The sequence below is a fragment of the Artemia franciscana genome, unplaced genomic scaffold, assembly GCF_032884065.1.
Source record: "Artemia franciscana unplaced genomic scaffold, ASM3288406v1 Scaffold_867, whole genome shotgun sequence".
NCBI classification, from domain to species: domain Eukaryota; kingdom Metazoa; phylum Arthropoda; class Branchiopoda; order Anostraca; family Artemiidae; genus Artemia; species Artemia franciscana.
This window is the reverse complement of record NW_027068640.1, coordinates 187,552-207,870: the sequence shown is the minus strand read 5'-3', so window position 1 is coordinate 207,870 and position 20,319 is coordinate 187,552. Positions and strand designations below refer to the sequence as shown.

The following is a 20,319-nucleotide window of genomic DNA, read 5'->3' as shown; positions in this document are numbered from 1 at the left end:
GATAGCCCTTGCCTTGAGTAAAATGGTTTCTATTGGTTAGGTTGAAAAAACAAAAAGTTTCGAAAAGTAAAAAGGGCAAATGTTTCACTGCCACTTCTTGGCTAAGGAAATTCAATTGTATCTGGGGCGGGGCTGATGCATCCCAAAGACTTTTTGTGTGGAGGGATCCATTAGCAGAAAGGGCAATACTTGCTTTATATGAAATAAATTCCAAAAACTAGTGAGGAATCATGAAGGGTAAAATCAATGGTCTTAAGCAAAAAGGGTATCAACTGGTAAGGTTAATGAATCCGAAATGATCTAGAAGTAAAGGGCCGAATTCCTCACCGCCACTGCACTACTGATGGCTAAATCAACGTCTGTTTTCTTTCCCGATTTGTTTCCTTCTAAATATTTATCATCTTGATCCATAATATTTAGGTTTCTGGATTCTGTTATTATTCAGCGTTGATCCGACTAGTGCAAGTGACAAAACTTTTATGGCAGAGAACCAGACATGCATTAATTACTATTTCCACTTTTTAAGCTGCAACTAGACGAATAAGTTAATTAAGAGTAGCTTTGTATAGCATACTATGATGTAGTATATTGTACACAACATATAATGACAGTTTATTTGATGACAGTTCAATAAAAAAACAATTGATGGCAGAAAAAACTGATGACACGTTTGCCTATGACATTCTTGCTAATGACAGAAAATATATGACAAAAAAACAAAAACAATGACTAAATTATGCTATGGTACATTGTCTGGATACGGTTGTTTGAGGACATAAAAATAACCATTTGTTAATTTGTTTAACCAATTTTCTAGAGACAGAATGATTAATTGATTGATTTGGAGTGATTGTATGCTTGTGAGTTGTCAAAATAGATCTTGTTTCAAAATGTTATGATTAGGTGAGTACCGGGAAGGGGTAAGAGATTCTTATGGCACTTGGTATTTACCGGTTAATTCGAAAAAATTTGAAAAAATGAGGTATTTTTAACTTACGAACGGGTAATCGGATCTTAATAAAATATGATATTTAGAAGGATATCGTGTCTGAGAGCTCTTATTGCAAATACCGACCGGATGCGGTGACATTGGGGGGAGTTGGAGGGGGAAACCTAAAATCTTGGGAAACGCTTAGAGTGGAGGGGTCGGGATGAAACTTGGTGGGAAAAATAAGCACAAGTCCTAGATACGTGACTGACATAACCTGAATAGATCTGCTTTCTTTGGGGGACTTGTGGGGAAGGTTGATTCTGAAAAATTAGAAAAAATGTGGTATTTTTAACTTACGAGGGAGTGATCGGATCTTAATGAAGTTTCATATTTAGAAGGACTCCGTAACTCAGATCTCTTATTTTTATATTCTGACCGGATCCAGTGTCATTGGGGGGAGTTGCAGGGGACTGAAAATCTTAGAAAACGCTCAGAGTGGAGAGATCAGGATGAAACTTGATGGAAGAATGAGCACAAGTCTAAGATACGTGATTGAAACAACCGGACTGAATCCGGTTATTTTGTGGGAGTTAGAGATTCCCACAAAATTCGAAAAATGAGGTATCTTTAACTTATGAACGGGTGACTGGATCTTAATGAAATTTGATATTTAGAAGGAACTCATGTCTCAGAGCTCTTATTTTAAATCCCGACCGGCCTTAAGCCTCTGATTTTCCTTTTAAATTAATCTATTGATTCTTAGAATTTTGCAAGAGCTCATGCCATACGAGCTCTTGGCTCTTCCGACCTCGTCACAAGTGCCATATGGCCTCTTAGCTCTTGCTCTTCCGAGGAATTGTAATAAAATTTGTTTTTGTGTTTTTGGGTCCAGAAAATTAAAGAGCCAAGAAATTAAAATGAATTGTTATATCAAACATAGAAAACTATTTGAAAGAAAATTAAAGAGCAAAAAAAAATTAGAATGAATTGTTATGTCAAACATAGAAATAATATAAAAACGTAGACAGTAACATAGAAATACCACAGAGAATTGTTTGAAAGAAAATTAAAGAGCCAAAAAATTGGAATGAATCTTCTTGTCAAACATATGAATAATATAGAAACGTAGACAATAGCACATAAATACTATAGAAAATTATTTGAAAGAAAATTAAAGAGCCAAGAAATTAAATTAAAGAGCCGATCCCAAACACGCTAATTGGTGTTGAGACTTGTTGTTAATATAATGTGATAATGCTTATTTGTATTTTGTTAGCATTGTATGGAAATTTAACTTTTAACTTTTTGACTCAGTTCTTCAGCCATTGTGACCTAAAATACAGCAATATTTCAATTAAGTTGTCTGATTTCAGGTGTTGTATTGATAATTATAACAAAAAAAATATTAACTGCACCCTCTAGTGGGCAAAAATATAATTGCCATGCTGAAAGTGCCTATATTCTACAAATGTTTAGTTTAAATCTTTTGAATGGTATTTTGTGACTCCTTATAGGGTGATTTTCAGTAAGATAATAGGCTCAGTGATAACATGGCGTGGAAACATTTCTACATGTCTATACATGGTAGCTAGTCCACCAAAGAATACATTTTGTGCTGGAAATTTATGTTGTCTTTGTTTGTTGGGAGGAAGGGGGACTCATCTGGCCAATTTTACGCCTGTAGTGACTTTGATCTAGTATGGATTAACCCTCCGACGAAATTCCTGTAATAACAGTGGTCTGAACCGGAATGATATTTTCTAATCTTTTAGTGTGCTCGGGATGAACATTCCTTCAATCCTGAAAAGGCGCATGAGCAAGCAATGTCTTTATATAATGCAGGTATGTCCTTTTTTTAATATTTTTTCTGTTGGATCTCCTCTGTTAAGTCTTGTCGATTTTTTAGTTAAGAATCTTCTTAATTTTGACTTGGTGAGTCCGAATTTTTCTATCTGCTGCACTTCCTTAAATAGGAATTAATATCTACAGCGATAGAAATAGAAACCAGTTCCCCACAGTAGAAACCTAGTGTGGACAGGCTAAGATTAAAAACCAAGTATGTAAGTCCTTCTGAAAAGTGAGTGACAAAGATTAGAAGAAAACGGAGTGATAAAGATCGGAAGAAAACGAACTTCGAAATATCTATTGACAATATTTAGCAACTTGTCCATTTCCATGAAATGGATATCAATTTCTACCGTTCAATAAAAAGAAGAATCGATGTTTTGTGAATTTCAAAAATGGAGTGGCAAAGATTGAAAGAAAACAGCTGGGAAGAAAACGGACATCCAATGATTTGCCTTATCTATTTCCAACCTTCCAAAAAAGAAAAGAATGTAGATGCTCGGTTTCGGTAGAGGAAAGCCAATATGTATTGCTAAAATATTCACTTTCTGTTCCAAACGCCTAACATCATTTTTGGAATTCCGCAATCATATTCAACTACCTGTTTATACTTTTTTTAATTTATGTCAGTCAGTTTCAGCCAATAACCATGTGGTCAAATTTAACCATGTGGTAACTAGAAAAACCGGGGCAAGTTAAATTCCTCTGAATGGTAACTGAAATTTGGAGTACTACAGACAGAAAGACTAATAACTTGCTACTTATTTGTACTTTGATACAAATAAAGCCAATTATTTATACTTTGATCAGGGCAGTGACTGCAAGGCTTGCATGACATCCATCAATTCTTCCACGATAAAGTCTAATTTCTGTTGATCTTAGATCTGTTAAATTGTTAGTATCAGCTAGTTTCTATCTCATCGTCGAATGCAGTGGCAGACTCCTCGTTTCGGCTCGAAGTCTTGTCTGATGAAAGAGAGCCAAGTTTCGTATGCCTTTTTTCTGGAGTTTCTTCCATCTGGGAAGAGGCTGACAGTGGAGGCCTTTTTAGTCAATGTCTCTATTTGGCATTGGATATATCCGTACCAACGTAGCCAGTGTTTTGTGTAATACGGGCATTTCATGGTTATCGGGCCTTGGGTTCGTGTTGACGTTTGGCGCCTTAATAGTGTCTCCTTGGATTGGTGTCTCATTTTGTTGGAAGCATGATCAGTGGGGATCTGCTCTGCCTAGTTTGGTCAATCATAAGAAAAGTGTTGAGCATTTTGCAAGAAGGAAAAACGCTTGGATTTTGCTTGAAATAGAACAATTTACCGTCTTGTAATACAAGTTCTTTGGTTTTAGTATAAAATAGCTCTGAAGAAGTTTTAGTTATTTTTTTTTTTAAATTGCCTTCCGGTCGCAGAAGTGGGCTAAATATGTTGTAGTTTCTAGGCAAGAAAACAAATTGTCTTGTTTTCTTAAACAATATATCTTTTAATATCTTTATATCTATATATCTTTTAATATCTTTTTATTATATCTTTTAATATCTTTTTATATCTTTATATAAAATTATTTATATTTTATTGGATTTATACTACAATAAAATCAAAGTAGTAAATAGTAGCATCAGACCGAATAATGATAGATCTTCATAGAAAATACCCATTAATATGGCTTTTTCTCTTTTAGAAATTCGGCTGTGGCTGAAAATATATAATGTGGTTTAATGCTACGTCGTAATTAAAGATGAAGTAAGATGAAGGTTATGCACAAAACGAACAAATCTTCTTTTCGTAGAAATATATCATTCATTGTAGTCCTTTTCTTCAAAGAACAGTTTTTCCCTGCAATTTTTCTGATGAAAAAAAGTTGGGATTGTTGATCATAATATATTAGTAAAATACGATTTAGTATCTCACGATTCCCTCGATACTGGGTCTTATGATACCCTGTGAGGTTCTGAACTCTTTGCCCGTATGCCTTTCTTGTCGCCTTTACAGACAGAGACAAAAGGGGAGACAGGCTTCTCTAAAGGAGGTAAGTGTATAGATTTATAGTAGTCATTCACTGACTTTCTATCAGAACTTTCCTTCAGAGGCAACATGATGTCATTAGCTGTGTTAAAGGATGTTCTCTGAGTCTTTTCAGGTCTATGAGCTTTTCCAGTTTTCGAACTCTGCAAATCTTGCATTCCTGCTTAACAAAGCCTGTCCCTTTTTTTTTTACTTATCTGCATATTCTAGGCATAAATAACGATTTTTGTCCAGTTTTTAGCCAGATTTTTAGTCAGATTCTACACTACTTCCTGTAGCTACGAATCGTCTGTAAAATATTGTTTTAAGATTAGATAAAGGTATTTCCAGATAAAGGGATTTTTAAAAACAAGTAAAAATTCAGAGATTTTTTTTCTTCTTTTTTAATGTGTCTAAGAGTTTTTAAAAAATGTCGGAAACAAAATTGACAGGATTAAAGGGGAAATGTTTACAGACAGAAAGACGCATTTCAGCCAAAATGAAACAAGTGGTACACGGTCATAAGATATGTAAAGTAACAAATGCTTTTTATGATATTGAATCTGACTCTAGTAAAACCCAAGATATAATCCTAAACCCGTTTATTTGAGATCCGCTTGACCCTTTGGTATGGCTGAGCAACTATAATGTAGGCCTTCTTTCACAGAAGTTGGATCTAGCACAAGAATTTGGATCTAGTTCCATAACTGTAGCTGTTGGCTAGGTTTGGTTGACCTCCCCCCCCCACCCCCATCATCGGTCTGGTAATTAGACTCGAGATTAAGTAGCCTCTCATCTAGACTCTGAAATAAAACAAGCAGGATGCTTGGTCTTAATTTCTACTAATTGTGATTGAGACCTGACAACATCCTTCGGTAGATGTCTCGAGGACAATAAATTAGGGACTCTTCTGCCACCACTGGCCAAGAAAAATCACCGACCTTGGAGAAAAATTACCCAGCAAGAAAAAAAATTGAAAATTGCCTTCTCCGTAAATCATACAGTTATAAGATATACCCTCCTAGCCGTATGTGCTGTTTTGAATAAGAACACTTGCCTAATGTAGTACAAAAAATGTTATCACACGTGTTGCTTGCCAGCAAAACTAGAGAGAATCCACTGGGGAATTTTGCAATATATATATAGTCAAATACTCAACGGTTAGAGGTATTATTATCATTTAAGGTTAAGTTGTGCAAAAGAGATATATTTTTCCTTGTGTGAACTAGAAGTAACCAGCAATGTCTCAAAGCTACTCCTAGTTGCAATTTTACGTTGAGAAATTTCAAAACAAGCCAATTACTTGACTTTCGGATGTCTTAAAATTAAGCCCAATCTGAGCAAGGATTCCTGTGGGGTAAAACTGAATTTTACTTAAGTTCTGGAACTATTTTACCTAATAGTAAGCAAAGGATAAAAAAATCATTGAATTAGGCAATAGAAAATGGATGTCAGTCCGGTACCTTCATCCGTAGAGGTTATATTGGATGCAAACCCAAAAATTGCACTACAAGAACACTTGCTCTTGCTTCTTTCAAATTTAGAGTAAAATTTGAAAACCCATTCTGGTAGATAGGGTTATCACAAGCATCTTAGATCCCTTCCCAGCGCAAAGATTGGCTTACGACATGATTAACTCTTCCCTCCCACATCTTTGAGTCCGATCATGACTTAAATTTTTTGTATAAACATGACTTCATATTGCTTCAACCTCCTCGCTTATACCTCCTTAACTTCAACCTTAGTCTCCTTAAACTTAGCCTCCATATAGTTCTTCGATTTGTTTAAGGGGTAAGGTAAAGAATACGGAATTCGACCTAACGTTCCCCATCTGTAGTGCTGATCTCCCTTTCATGGCCCTTCAGTCAGGAAGTGTAATGGAGATCGGGTGCCATTCATCTTGTGCTTTTGAACACCCTTCCTATTCACCTTCCCCAGATTTCTCCAGGTATTCATTTAAAGCTGGGTCGACTCAGATTAAGCTTACAGAGTCACGAACTGACCCCCGTTCCAAAACAAATGGACAGAGACATTGAACCACTGTCCTCGCGGTCAAAGGATTTCAGGTCTATCGTACTAACCACTTCGCTTCTATTTGTGGGGTGCAACAGTTACCCAGGAATGATTGCAGGATGTTGCAGAAACGACACAGTGAAGAGTCCTGTATGGAAGTTATAGAATGAATATCGAAATCGTGAAAATTAGGCCCCATATATCCTCTTTAGCGACTATACGTACTTCGTAATATATTTCCAAAACTGTTAGTATTTGTATCTTTTGTTCATTTCAGGTGAAAAAAAGCTAGGCACTGACGAAGAGACTTTTGTCATCCTACTTGGTCATGCAGGAAGACAACAGCTTTTGGCAGTCTTTGAGGAGTATAAGGCCATCTCTGGAATTACTTTGGAACAGGCTGTCAAGTCTGAATTCAGTGGAGATTTGCATAAAGCTATTTTGACAATCAGTAAGTCTTTTCTTTTCATATTTTGGAAAGTATCCCACTTTAAGCAATTTATTTCGAAACTGTAGGTACACTCCCTTCTAGTGGAAATAGTTTTACAGATTCAGGTTCTTCTATTCTTCAGAACCAGACTTTGTTAAGAGGATTGTAATGCTAATTATAGATCACTCAGTGGCGTCAATTCACGAAAATTTAGCGCAAAGGCAATCTGCATTTTACAATGTCAAAGAAGGGGGTGGGGTTTAAACTTGCCGTGTTTTTTTTTTCAATGTAAATACGTAAAAAGGTATTTTTCAATGAAAATATCCCCAAGACTGTATATCTTAATATCCAGGGCGAGGAAGAACAAAAAAAATACAAAGGGAACAGGCTTCCCTCTTCTCCCCCCTCTCCCTAAATGAAGCTACTAAGTTCACACATGGTTCAAGAGTTTAGATTGGGTGGAATAAATGGTGAAAGACTTTTCTCATTCTACTCTACATTTTGTTTTGTATATTTGAAGTTCCTAAAGATTGGACAAATTGCAATAAAACCCTGTTTCTGCCATGCAAAAAAAAAAAAAAAAAAAAAAAAAAAAAAAAAAAAAAAAAAAAAAAAAAAAAAAAAAAAAAAAAAAAAAAAAAAAAAAAAAAAAAAAAAAAAAAAAAAAAGAACGGTTTACACCTTACGTTTGCTCCCACTTAACCTGGGAGAGAATTGTCGGTTACTTTGTAGTGTGTTACGCAATCAAGTTGAGAAAAAAAACGTAACTATAGCTTAAAAAAGTGTCAGTTTAAGGGGAATGGCTCTGTCAGGTATAATAGGTTATTTCCACGAATGAGATATGTCAACAGATTCTATTCTTACCAGTAATGCCAATTTATTCAGCTTTGTCTGCGTTTGCTATTTTTCTTAATCTTCCTTTTGAATCCTATCCAATTTCCAGCAATTTATTTCTGAACTGTTGGTGCATCTCTTTCTAGTGGAGAGGGCAAATAGATTTAAAGATTTTGTTTCTTCTTTATTACAATTTGAATTTAGAAATTATATTTTGAAAAATATCCATATTATCTCGCTATTGATCCAAAACTCTTATCATAGACAAGAATGGGCTCTTTTTTTTATTAAATAAAAAAAACAAGTTTTTTCAACTGAAAGTAAGGAGTGACATCAAAACTTAAAACGCACAGAAATTACTTCGTATATGAAAGAGGCTGCTTCCTCATCAACGCCCCGCTCTTTACGCTAAAGTTTGACTCTTTCTCTCAATTCTTCTTTCTAAAACAGTAAAAAACTTTAGCGTAAAGAGCGGGGCGTTGATGAGGAAGCAGCCTCTTTCATATACGAAGTAATTTCTGTGCGTTTTAAGTTTTGATGTCACTCCTTACTTTCAGTTGAAAAAACTTGTTTTTTTTATTTAATTTCTGAACGTTTTTGAATCAATGCATGTTTTGATTTTGGCTCTCCGCAGAGGAATAATCAAAACGAAATTTGCATATTTTTTTTTTGGCTCAATGGCTTTCTCATAATTTTGATCGAATGATTTTGAGAAAAAAAGAGCGGGGGACGAAGCCTAGTTGCCCCCCGATTTTTTGGTTAATTAAAAAGGCAACTAGAACTTTTAATTTTTTACGAATCTTTTTATTGGTAAAAGATTTACGTAACTTATAAATTAGCTTACGTAAAGAACTTTTGTATTCTCATGTTTTTATTACATATATGAGGGGATTCGCCCCATCGTCAGTACCTCGCTCTTTACACTAAAGCTTAAATTTTATCCCAATTCATTAAGAATGACCCCCTGAATCACAAAAGCCGTAGAATAAGTAGTTGAAATTACCGAAAATACTTTAGCGTAAAGAGCGAGGTATTAGAAGGAGGTGAGACCCTCATATGGGTAATAATTTCTGTTTGTTTTAAGTTTTATTGCTGTTCCTTACTTCCAGCTGAAAAAGCTTTTTCACTTTTATTTTTTAATTGTTTTTTTTTAAATAATGCTAGTAAATCCTGCTCTCCCTTCATGGAAATTTTCTTCTCCCATTACAAATTCTCGAAGGAAAGTTCCCCCAGCATATCGCCCTCTTCTCAACCCCTCCCCCAAACCAAAAAAATACTCCTGAAAACGCCTGTATACTTCCCAATAACCATTACTATATGTAAGCACAGTTCAAAGTTTGTAACTTGTTGCCCCTCCCACGGGGACTGTGGGGGAGTAAGTCGTCCCCAAAGACATAGTTATAAGGTTTTTCGACTACGCTGAATAAAATGGCTATCTCAGAATTTTGATCCGTTGACTTTGGGAAAATAATTAGCGTGGGAGGGGGCCTAGGTGCCCTCCAATTTTTTTGGTCACTTAAAAAGGGCACTAGAACTTTTCATTTCCGTTAGAATGAGCCCTCTTGCAACATTCTAGGACAACTGGGTCGATATGATCACCCCTGGGAAAAAAAAAAAAACAACAAAAAAACAAATAAACACGCATCCGTGATCTGCCTTCTGGCAAAAAATGCAAAATTCCACATTTTTGTAGATAGGAGCTCGAAACTTCTACAGTAGGGTTCTCTGATACGCTGAATCTGATGGTGTGATTTTCGTTAAGATTCTATGACTTTTAGGGGGCGTTTCCCCCTATTTTCTAAAATAACGCAAATTTTCTCAGGCTCGTAACTTTTGATGGGTAAGACTAAACTTGATGAAACTTATATATTTAAAACCAGCATTAAAATGCAATTCTTTTGATGTAGCTATTGGTATCAAAATTCCATTTTTTAGAGTTTTGGTTACTATTGAGCCGGGTCGCTCCTTACTACAGTTCGTTACCACGAACTGTTTGATTGATTCGTTACCACGAACTGTTTGATTTTTCTTCGATATTTAGAATAGCCCTTCTTTTTTAGTGCATCTCTTTTATAGACACTCCTTCTTTTATCTTATATTGACTTGAGAAGAAACTTGTATAAATAAAAATGTCTTTTATGCGGCAGCTTTCCAAGAGTTAAATAAAACTTCATCCGCAGCATAAAATTATCTTATATATGAGGTGACTGTACCTACTCTTTACTCAAGAGTTTAACTTATAATTTATTGAGATTGTAGTTATTATCTATAATAAATGAAACTGATGCAAAAAGATCTTAAGCAGTCGCTCTCCCCCCTCTCATATACAGGCTACTTTATGACCTTTCAAGTTTAAACATTACTTTGTTTCTTTCATTAGGCGATATTTTTCTAGTTTGTTTCCATTTAAATATCTTATTCAGAGTTACCGTTAATATTACAGGGGATCAACCCCCCTCCATGGCTTACAATAAGGTTTAATTTTAGTAAAGTAGTGCTTTGAAAGTCGTACTCATCTCTTAAAAATGTTCCTGAAATAACAACATAAAGTATATCAACAAATAGTTACAATAACAAAATAAAATTTATATTATATATAGGCAGCAATAGTGCTGCCTAAGTAAAGAACGACGTTGGTGCAATCTATTATTTTTTTGTTTTTGGTTTGTTTTAGACCAGGGCACTTTGTATCGAAGGAGTTGTCGCAAGAACTTCGAAAAGGGCTCATTTGATTGGAAATTAAAAGGGTTAGTGCCCTTTTTAATAGTCGAAAGTGACTGGAGGGCAAACAAATCCCTCCCACGCCCCCCATTTCCCAAGCACATCCAATCAAAATTTTGAGATAGCCATTTTGAGATGAGCGTGGGAGGATGCCTAGTCCCTCCAATTTTTTGGTTACTTAAAAATGCACTAGAATTTTTTTAATTTTAATTTTGATCCGGTGACTTTGGGAAAAATTGAGCTTGTGAGGGGGCCTATTTGCCCTCCAATTTTTTCGGTCCATTAAAAAAGGCACTCGAACTTTTAATTTCCGTTATAATGAGGCCTCTCGCGACATTCTAGGACTGCAGGGTCAATATGATCACCCCTAAAAAAAAAAAAAAAAAAAAAAAAAAAAAAAAAAAAAAAAAAAAAAAAAAAAAAAAAAAAAAAAAAAAAAAAAAAACACGCATCCGTGATCTTTCTTCTGGCAAAAAACACAAAATTCCACATTTTTAAGATAGGACCTTGAAACCTCTACAGTAGGGTTATCTAATACGTTGTATGATTTTCATTACGATTCTATGACTTTTAGTTGGTGTTTCCCCCTTATTTCAAAAAAAGGCAAATATTCTCAGGCTCACAATTTTTGATGGGTAAGACTAATCTTTTTTTTCAGTTTAACGCATTCAATCAAGATTATGAACTTAGTAAATATTTTGTTTTTCAATTTAGTGCATGCAAGCAAGACCAAGATATTGCTCCAAGAGCTTTAACTTCGAGCCTAAGAAAGTTATCATATAATGTTATCGAATAGGTGAAATACCAGACAGTAAAAGTATTGAACGGCCAGAAAAGCTACTATATAGCAATGCAAAAGGTTTTCGAGAATAATGCGCTTGCAATGAGGTGGCAGAATCGGGTTCAAGATCCCGATTCTTAATCTACTACTACTAACAAAAACTCTTTGTAGCATCAATCTCCTTGAGCCCAACAAAAACATGCCTACGCATTCTTTATTCCATTATCTTTATTGTCGGTTATTGCAAATATCTATCTATCTATATATATAAAAATAAGTTGTCTGTCTGTGGATGTGTGGATGGGTCAGGTGACGTCACCTGAAAAAACTGGATCAGGTGACGTCAAAACTGAAAAAACTAAAAAAAGGCAAAAACTACAAAAAAAACTAAAAACTAATAAAAAAAATAAAAAAGCTAAAAAACTAAAAAAACTATAAAGGTAAAAACCAATAAAAAACTAAAAAAAAAACTGAAAAAACTAAAAAAAGGCAAAAACTACAAAAAAAAACTAAAAACTAATAAAAAAAGTAAAAAAGCTAAAAAACTAAAAAAACTAAAAAAACTAAAAAAAGGTAAAAAACTAAAAAAAATAAAAAATAAAAAAAAACTAAAAAAAAGGAAAAAACTGAAAAATAAGCTAAAATAAAGGTAAAAACCAATAAAAAACTAAAAAGAAAAAAAGGAAAAAACTAATAAATGACGACACTCAAAGAGAAAGCGACCAGGACAAAAGGAATGTTCGATTAGCAATCAACAAAGCACCGGGACACAGGGAGTATAAATGACGACCAGGACATAAGTAAAAAAAAAAAACTATCTATATATATAAAAATAAGTTGTCAAACTAAAAAAAGGCAAAAACTACAAAAAAAACTAAAAACTAATAAAAAAGCTAAAAAACTAAAAAAACTAAAAAAAGGCAAAAACTACAAAAAAAACTAAAAACTAATAAAAAAAATAAAAAAGCTAAAAAACTAAAAAAACTAAAAAAACTAAAAAAAGGTAAAAAACTAAAAAAACTAAAAAAAACTAAAAAAAGGAAAAAACTGAAAAATAAGCTAAAATAAAGGTAAAAACCAATAAAAAACTAAAAAAAAAAACTGAAAAAACTAAAAAAAGGCAAAAACTACAAAAAAACTAAAAACTAATAAAAAAAGTAAAAAAGCTAAAAAACTAAAAAAACTAAAAAAACTAAAAAAACTAAAAAAAGGTAAAAAACTAAAAAAAATAAAAAATAAAAAAAAACTAAAAAAAAAGGAAAAAACTGAAAAATAAGCTAACATAAAGGTAAAAACCAATAAAAACTAAAAAGAAAAAAAGGAAAAAACTAAAAAAAATTTTCATCTAAAAAACTAAAAAAAACTAAAAAAGGTAAAAACTAAAAGAACTAAAAAAGAAAAAAATAAATGACGACACTCAAAGAGAAAGCGACCAGGACAAAAGGAATGTTCGATTAGCAATCAACAAAGCACCGGGACATAGGGAGTATAAATGACGACCAGGACATAAGTAAAAAAAAAATTAACAAAACTAAAAAGAAGGTAAAAACTACAAAAAAACTAAAAAGAAAAAAAAAACTAAAAACTAATAAAAAAACTAAAAAATCTAAAAATCTAAATAAACTAAAAAAGAAAAAAAAAGGAAAAAAATAAAGGAGAAAAACAAAACTAAAAAACGAATGTATATACAGACCGGTACACCGGGATACAAATGACGACCGGGACACAGGGAATATAAATGACGACCGGGACACAGGGACACAACTACAACGGGGACACCGGGGGAAACAGGGGGATATAAATGACGACCGGGACAAAAAAACTAAAAAGAAAAAAAAACTAAAAACTAATAAAAAAACTAAAAAAGCGCCACCCCAACAGCTAGTATTCAATAATTATGGCTAGGTTACATCTCAAAAAACCGGTTTCATACCTATAAAGACAAGTGAGGGGATAATACAATGCATTGGACTTGGACAGAATGTATTGAACTTGTATAATTTTGGCCATATAATTGCAAGTTAGGGGTAAAATTATCAACTTATTAAAGATCTTTTATTTTAGTCCAATGTATGCAATCAAGACCAAGATATTATGCCAAAAGACTTCACAAAGCAATGGAAGGACTGGGAACTGATGATGATACTTTAATTCGAATTTTGGTCAGCCGTTCAGAAATTGATCTCGGAAATATCAAAAAGGAATATGAAACGCTGTATGGATGTACTCTATTAAGTGCTATTAAGGTATGACCATTCTTTCATTTATCACCCAGGGTTTGTCTTTGGTTTGACCCCAGGTTCTTTTCGTTGTGCCAAAAGCAAAAGGGTGTATCTTGCGTCTTTGAATAATGAATTAAAAATCAGAAAATATCCTTCAGTCCTTTTTTTTCCACCATTACCATTTGTAGTGGCTATTTAAAGACTAGAGACTTTTTAATAGACATTTTCCGGTGTAAAAAAACGATCTAGATGGGTCGTGATTTATGAAAAACTCATTTAGTCCGAGTCTTAATTGTGGAATTTTATTCTTCATAGGAATAATATCGCATTTAGATGTGTTTCTTATCATCGTGTTTCTTTTACTAGGCTTTAGAAGTCTGCTTTGTGCAGTGGATAGTACTTCAGGCTTTTAATCCGAAGGATGCGGGGTCGAATCTTACCGCAATTTTCGTTGGTGTGTTGATGGTGTATTGGCGGTGCTGTGTTTTTATTCGCTGGTGTGCTGGCGGTAGTGTGTTTTATTTGTTGTTGTGTTGATAACAATGAATGAACCGAGATATCTGAATTTAGAAACAACGTCAATCTGCCTTTGGTTAAGGGTTATAGGGGTAAAGTTTATGTCCGGGACATTAAATTACAAATTTAGTCTTGTCAATATTAATCTTAAGCTTTATTGGGGTAGCAACTTCGAATACTTTTAGAAGCAAGTTCTGAGTTTCATCGACGGATTCACCAAGAAGGGTAACATCATCGGCATAATCCAGGCTAACCTCGACTCCTTCAAAATTTAGCATTGATTTTTGCATTACCCCATCGACGACAAAATTGAATAGTTCGGGACAGAGTACACACCTTTGCCTCATACCGAAGTCGATATCAAATAGCGGGGTAATTTCTGCGTTGACCTGGATGCAGGCTCGTGTGTGTTGATAGTAAGTCTGAATGAATCGTATGATCTTAGGTGGGACGTAATCCTCTTCCATCGCCACCCAATTCTCTCCTCAGATGACTGAATCGAAGATGGCTGTAATGAAATGGAGACAAATGGAGAGTAAATGGAGACAGTGACGATGATTTGTGGATGCTTGGCTCTATGTTCAAAAATTAGTCTCGCGGTGAAGAGTTGGTCAATACAGACCATGTCGGCTGGGAAACTAGATTGGTTGGGGTGGGTTGCCTAGAACTGCCTAGTCTAACGGTGCAGATACGATGGTAAATTTTTTTGAACTATGATTTCTCCGGAGCCTGAGACAAATTAAGGAAGATTATAATTTTTTAAAAAGGGGGAGTACCTAGTAATTTTAGGAACACTTTAATTACAGCCCTTTTGAAGAGGCATTTGCTTGGTTTTTATAGGAAGCAAATTACTTAGTGTGATGATACTTTTTAGGCATGGAGATGCTGCGCAAGAACTTTTAAGAGCAGAGCAGTGTGATTTTAGGAAGGAAAGGGGTGTCTCGACTACATTTTAACTCATAGATTAATAATTTAGAAGTGCCTGAATCATAGGACCCCTTTAATCTTCATTTTTATAGATTATCAGCAAGCGTTTGATTCAGCCGACGCAATAGCTTTAATGAAGGTCTTATCGTTGTATGGTATACCGGATAAGTACATTGAAATACTTTGAAGAAACTATGAGAATGATAAAAACTTTTTATAAGAATTTACTGCCGTAGCAAGTTCTTGTCTTAATTTGATTTGACAGGAAAAGCATCATTCTGTACTTAATCAAAAGAAGTTTGCCTACAGTTTTTAAAACTAAAGTTAACATCATTCATTAATAAAACATGAAAGTGGGAAAAGAACTGGAATGATGCTTTTTGAATAAATCAGTCAGATGACCTATTTTGGCAGAAAAAAATGTAATAATCTTAAGAACCGAATAAGGCAAAGGAAAACCTGAGAATCAAATAAGACAAGGGGAAAAAAAATTTAAAACAATCAATCAAGCGTGTTTTGCTCGATTTCTTTTATAAGATAAAGATTATAATATCATAATGTATGCAATGATATATTATAACCCTGTTTTATAATATGTAAATTAGTATCATGTAGTTGCCAAAAAAAAACATTATAAACAAATTGCATCAAACGATAGAACTACAAAGAATCTTTTTTCTTGAATCATACGTTTCTTATTATATTATATAAACTAGAATATGCATTTTATAATATTTAAAACTTAAACATATACATTATAGTATTAAATATAATTAATTCAAATTTATTATTTCATTTTAAAGTTGCGCTGATGATATGAAATCAAAATGTACTTAATATAATATTGCAATATAGGGAAGTATTTTAACACTTTTTATAGCATAAAGATTTTTTTACTTCTACTATAGGTTGTGTCTTTTTTCCTCTTTAATCTTCCTCTCTTTTTCTTTGCTCTTTTTTTGCTTCCTCTTCTTTACTTTAATTTGTCAACACGCCTTTCACCACTGCTCATTTCTCCACTAGCTTTAAATATTTTTTTTCTATTTGTTAAGCAAATGCATTAAACTGACATTTATTCCTAGGTAAAAGGAAAGATTTCCCGGTCTTAGATACAGATTAATCTGCGTCATACTCAGTCCAGAGGGGGAGGGAGATCGCCTATCAGGTAGTTCTACTTCATACCCTTTTCAGACAGGGGAACTATTCCTTTTGGAAAATTATTAATTTTGAACATGCAACATATAATGGTCCATGGGAAAACAATCTGTATTCAGATCTATACCTCATGATTCTAATGATTGCCCTTGAGCTTTGTTGATGGTGATTGCTAATCGACCATTCCCTGTCCCGGTGTCCCGGTCGTCATTTATATCCCCCTGTTTCCCCCGGTGTCCCCGTTGTAGTTTCCCTGTGTCCCGGTCGTCATTTATATTCCCTGTGTCCCGGTCGTCATTTGTATCCCGGTGTCCCGGTCTGTATATACATTCGTTTTTTAGTTTTGTTTTTCTCCTTTACTTTTTTCCTTTTTTTTCTTTTTTAGTTTATTTAGATTTTTAGATTTTTTAGTTTTTTTATTAGTTTTTAGTTTTTTTTTCTTTTTTTTTTGTAGTTTTTACCTTCTTTTTAGTTTTGTTAGTTTTTTTTTTACTTATGTCCTGGTCGTCATTTATACTCCCTGTGTCCCGGTGCTTTGTTGATTGCTAATCGAACATTCCTTTTGTCCTGGTCGCTTTCTCTTTGAGTGTCGTCATTTATTTTTTTCTTTTTTAGTTCTTTTAGTTTTTACCTTTTTTAGTTTTTTTAGTTTTTTAGATGAAAATTTTTTTTAGTTTTTTCCTTTTTTTCTTTTTAGTTTTTTATTGGTTTTTACCTTTATTTTAGCTTATTTTTCAGTTTTTTCCTTTTTTTAGTTTTTTTTTATTTTTTATTTTTTTTAGTTTTTTACCTTTTTTTAGTTTTTTTATTTTTTTTAGTTTTTTAGCTTTTTTACTTTTTTTATTAGTTTTTAGTTTTTTTTTGTAGTTTTTGCCTTTTTTTAGTTTTTTCAGTTTTTTTTTAGTTTTTTATTGGTTTTTACCTTTATTTTAGCTTATTTTTCAGTTTTTTCCTTTTTTTAGTTTTTAGTTTTTTTAGTTTTTTACCTTTTTTTAGTTTTTTTATTTTTTTTAGTTTTTTAGCTTTTTTTATTTTTTTTATTAGTTTTTAGTTTTTTTTGTAGTTTTTGCCTTTTTTTAGTTTTTTTAGTTTTTTAGCTTTTTTATTAGTTTTTAGTTTTTTTTGTAGTTTTTGCCTTTTTTTAGTTTTTTTCTTTTTAGTTTTTTTGTAGTTTTTACCTTCTTTTTAGTTTTGTTAGTTTTTTTTTTTACTTATGTCCTGGTCGTCATTTATACTCCCTGTGTCCCGGTGCTTTGTTGATTGCTAATCGAACATTCCTTTTGTCCTGGTCGCTTTCTCTTTGAGTGTCGTCATTTATTTTTTTCTTTTTTAGTTCTTTCAGTTTTTACCTTTTTTAGTTTTTTTTAGTTTTTTAGATGAAAATTTTTTTTAGTTTTTTCCTTTTTTTCTTTTTAGTTTTTTATTGGTTTTTACCTTTATTTTAGCTTATTTTTCAGTTTTTTCCTTTTTTTTAGTTTTTTTTATTTTTTATTTTTTTTTTAGTTTTTTACCTTTTTTTAGTTTTTTTAGTTTTTTTAGTTTTTTAGCTTTTTTACTTTTTTTATTAGTTTTTAGTTTTTTTTTGTAGTTTTTGCCTTTTTTTAGTTTTTTCAGTTTTTTTTTAGTTTTTTATTGGTTTTTACCTTTATTTTAGCTTATTTTTCAGTTTTTTCCTTTTTTTAGTTTTTTTTAGTTTTTATTTTTTTTAGTTTTTTACCTTTTTTTATTTTTTTAGTTTTTTTAGTTTTTTAGCTTTTTTATTTTTTTTATTAGTTTTTAGTTTTTTTTGTAGTTTTTGCCTTTTTTTAGTTTTTTTAGTTTTTTTAGCTTTTTTATTAGTTTTTAGTTTTTTTTGTAGTTTTTGTCTTTTTTTAGTTTTTTCAGTTTTCAGTTTTGTCACCTGATCCAGTTTTTTCAGGTGACGTCACCTGATCCACAGATCCACAGATCCACACACAGACAACTTATTTTTATATATATAGATTTCTTAATTAGAGTTTAACTAATTAATAATTAGTTAATTAATAATTAGTTATTTCTTTGATGTGGTCACTATCTAATAAAGAAAGAAAACTAGAGTACTGAAGCGGATATTTCGAGAGGACAGCCTCTCTTCTTCAGTGCGAAAAAAATAATATATACAAGGAAAATGTTGAAGAAAAAACCAACGAAACAAACGCAAAAAGTCAATGTGAAAAAAAAACAAAAAAAGACAAGGAAAAAAACAAAAAATTAAAAATTAATAAAAGCCAAAGTTATAGGAATTAAAACCAAGTACCTAACAACCACAAAGCGAGTCATTCGCCAATACCCGCGATTTGCACAAAATCCCAAAAATTAGAACTGCCATCGACGAATACTAGCGAACAACTGAGAAATAAAAGAAATACTTCATTTACTCCGATACTATAGTAATCCTTGAAATAAACCTTGAATCACCTTCCCAATCACATAATCTAACATGTCAACAACCGCTTAGGTCTCAAAATGTGTTTTGCAAGGAATGCAATTATTAAAATCAGAAATCAGATGACATAGTTCTCCGATTAACTTAATTGCTGGTTCGTTTTGTTTTGAGTGAATGAATTTTTTCCTTTGTTTTTCTGTTGTTCGCTAGTGTCCGTCAATGTCAGTTCTAAGTTTTGGTATTTTTTGGAAATCGCTTGTTGCTATTCGCTTTGTGTGTTTTTTCAGTATTCTCGTTCGACCTTAAAAGCCCCATTTTGATTTTTTTTTTTTTTTTCTTTATTGGCCAATGTGGTTTAAGAAATCAATTTTGGTTACTATCTTATTTCTTTCTTTCTTATTTCATAATGTCGTATTTTAATAGTTATTTTTTTAATTGTATAATGGAAGAACTTCTATCATTACCCCCCTTACTCCCCAGAACAATTTAACCTCCCACCGAACCTGTTGTGGAATCTCAACTGCAATTTTCGTTTAATTTCAACATGTATATTAAGTTGAAATCAATATTGTACGTAAATTTCATTTTTATTCAACTACGATATTTAATCTATTTATTAGTAATATTTTTCTTCAGCAGGGCGAGACGTCTGGTGATTACAAGAAAGCGCTGTGTGCCATTGTGGGAAGTGCCTAGAACTGCCATTCCTTAAGAAGTGACCGTATTCTTTTTGTCAGTATTTTATTGTCTTGCGTGTTGGCTTCACCTTTTTGTTACTTTTATTCTATAACTCACATGAAATAAATGTCTCCTTTTCCTTTAGTAGCCCTCTATTTAATATGGTACGATGGTCTTAACTTTTGTTTATGTCTGAGCTGTAGCAGAAGGCATGTCAGGCAGCGGTACCTTACCACGGGGTATGTCACGGTTCTTGTAAGTTTGGATCTATACCCAATCCACTAAAAATAAGAAAGTTCTATATAATTTGAATTCAATTTCACCTTTCACATTTGAATTTGGAAATTTTTAGAAACTCTTATCGTTTCCAAATATTGGCCTCTTTCTGCAAAAATACTTAAGAGATAGAGCTAGAGGATGTAAAAAAATGAATTTTCCTTTTGCAAATACCTGTTCCTCAATAACACATTCTATTATAATGTTTCTGTATTGTGGAACATAACTTAATATTTATCAAACCAGTCAAATTTGAAAAATTTTATATGAAAATACAAAAAGATTATTTCAAATTTTAAATATTTCATTTCAAATTTTATATTAATTTTTAACACAAACTATTCAATTTTTGTAGATTGCCCATTTGTTTGGGGATTAATATACCACAGTGAAACCGTGTGTCCTCATTCACTGGAATTTTGTAGCAATTAATTGTCGGGATTTTATATCAATTTCCAACCTTTATATTTTCCTTCGGTAACAGTTTTGGCCTTTCCGAATGCAAATCGTTATTTTATAACACAATAGTACTTGTCTCTTCTTCAAGTCCCCTCGACTTGTCCCGAATTAAAAAAAAAACAAATTT

The 20,319-nt window shown here is 32.7% G+C and overlaps 1 protein-coding gene across 5 annotated transcripts in view; it reads left to right on the top strand.

Moving 5' to 3' along the window:
* The window catches only part of LOC136043722 (annexin B10-like), a 68,798-nt gene extending 49,197 nt beyond the window's left edge, over positions 1-19,601 (top strand). For 3 of the 5 annotated variants that reach the window (XM_065728632.1, XM_065728630.1, XM_065728628.1), the window contains 4 exons: positions 2,704-2,773; positions 7,064-7,237; positions 13,617-13,798; positions 19,416-19,601. In XM_065728632.1, the coding sequence (XP_065584704.1) occupies positions 2,704-2,773; positions 7,064-7,237; positions 13,617-13,798; positions 19,416-19,475 (486 nt within the window). In that variant the 3' untranslated portion in view covers positions 19,476-19,601. The remainder of the gene's footprint in view (positions 1-2,703; positions 2,774-7,063; positions 7,238-13,616; positions 13,799-19,415) is intronic. The other 2 variants (XM_065728631.1, XM_065728629.1) reach the window with 1 other exon arrangement.
* Positions 19,602-20,319: the final 718 nt, after the last annotated feature.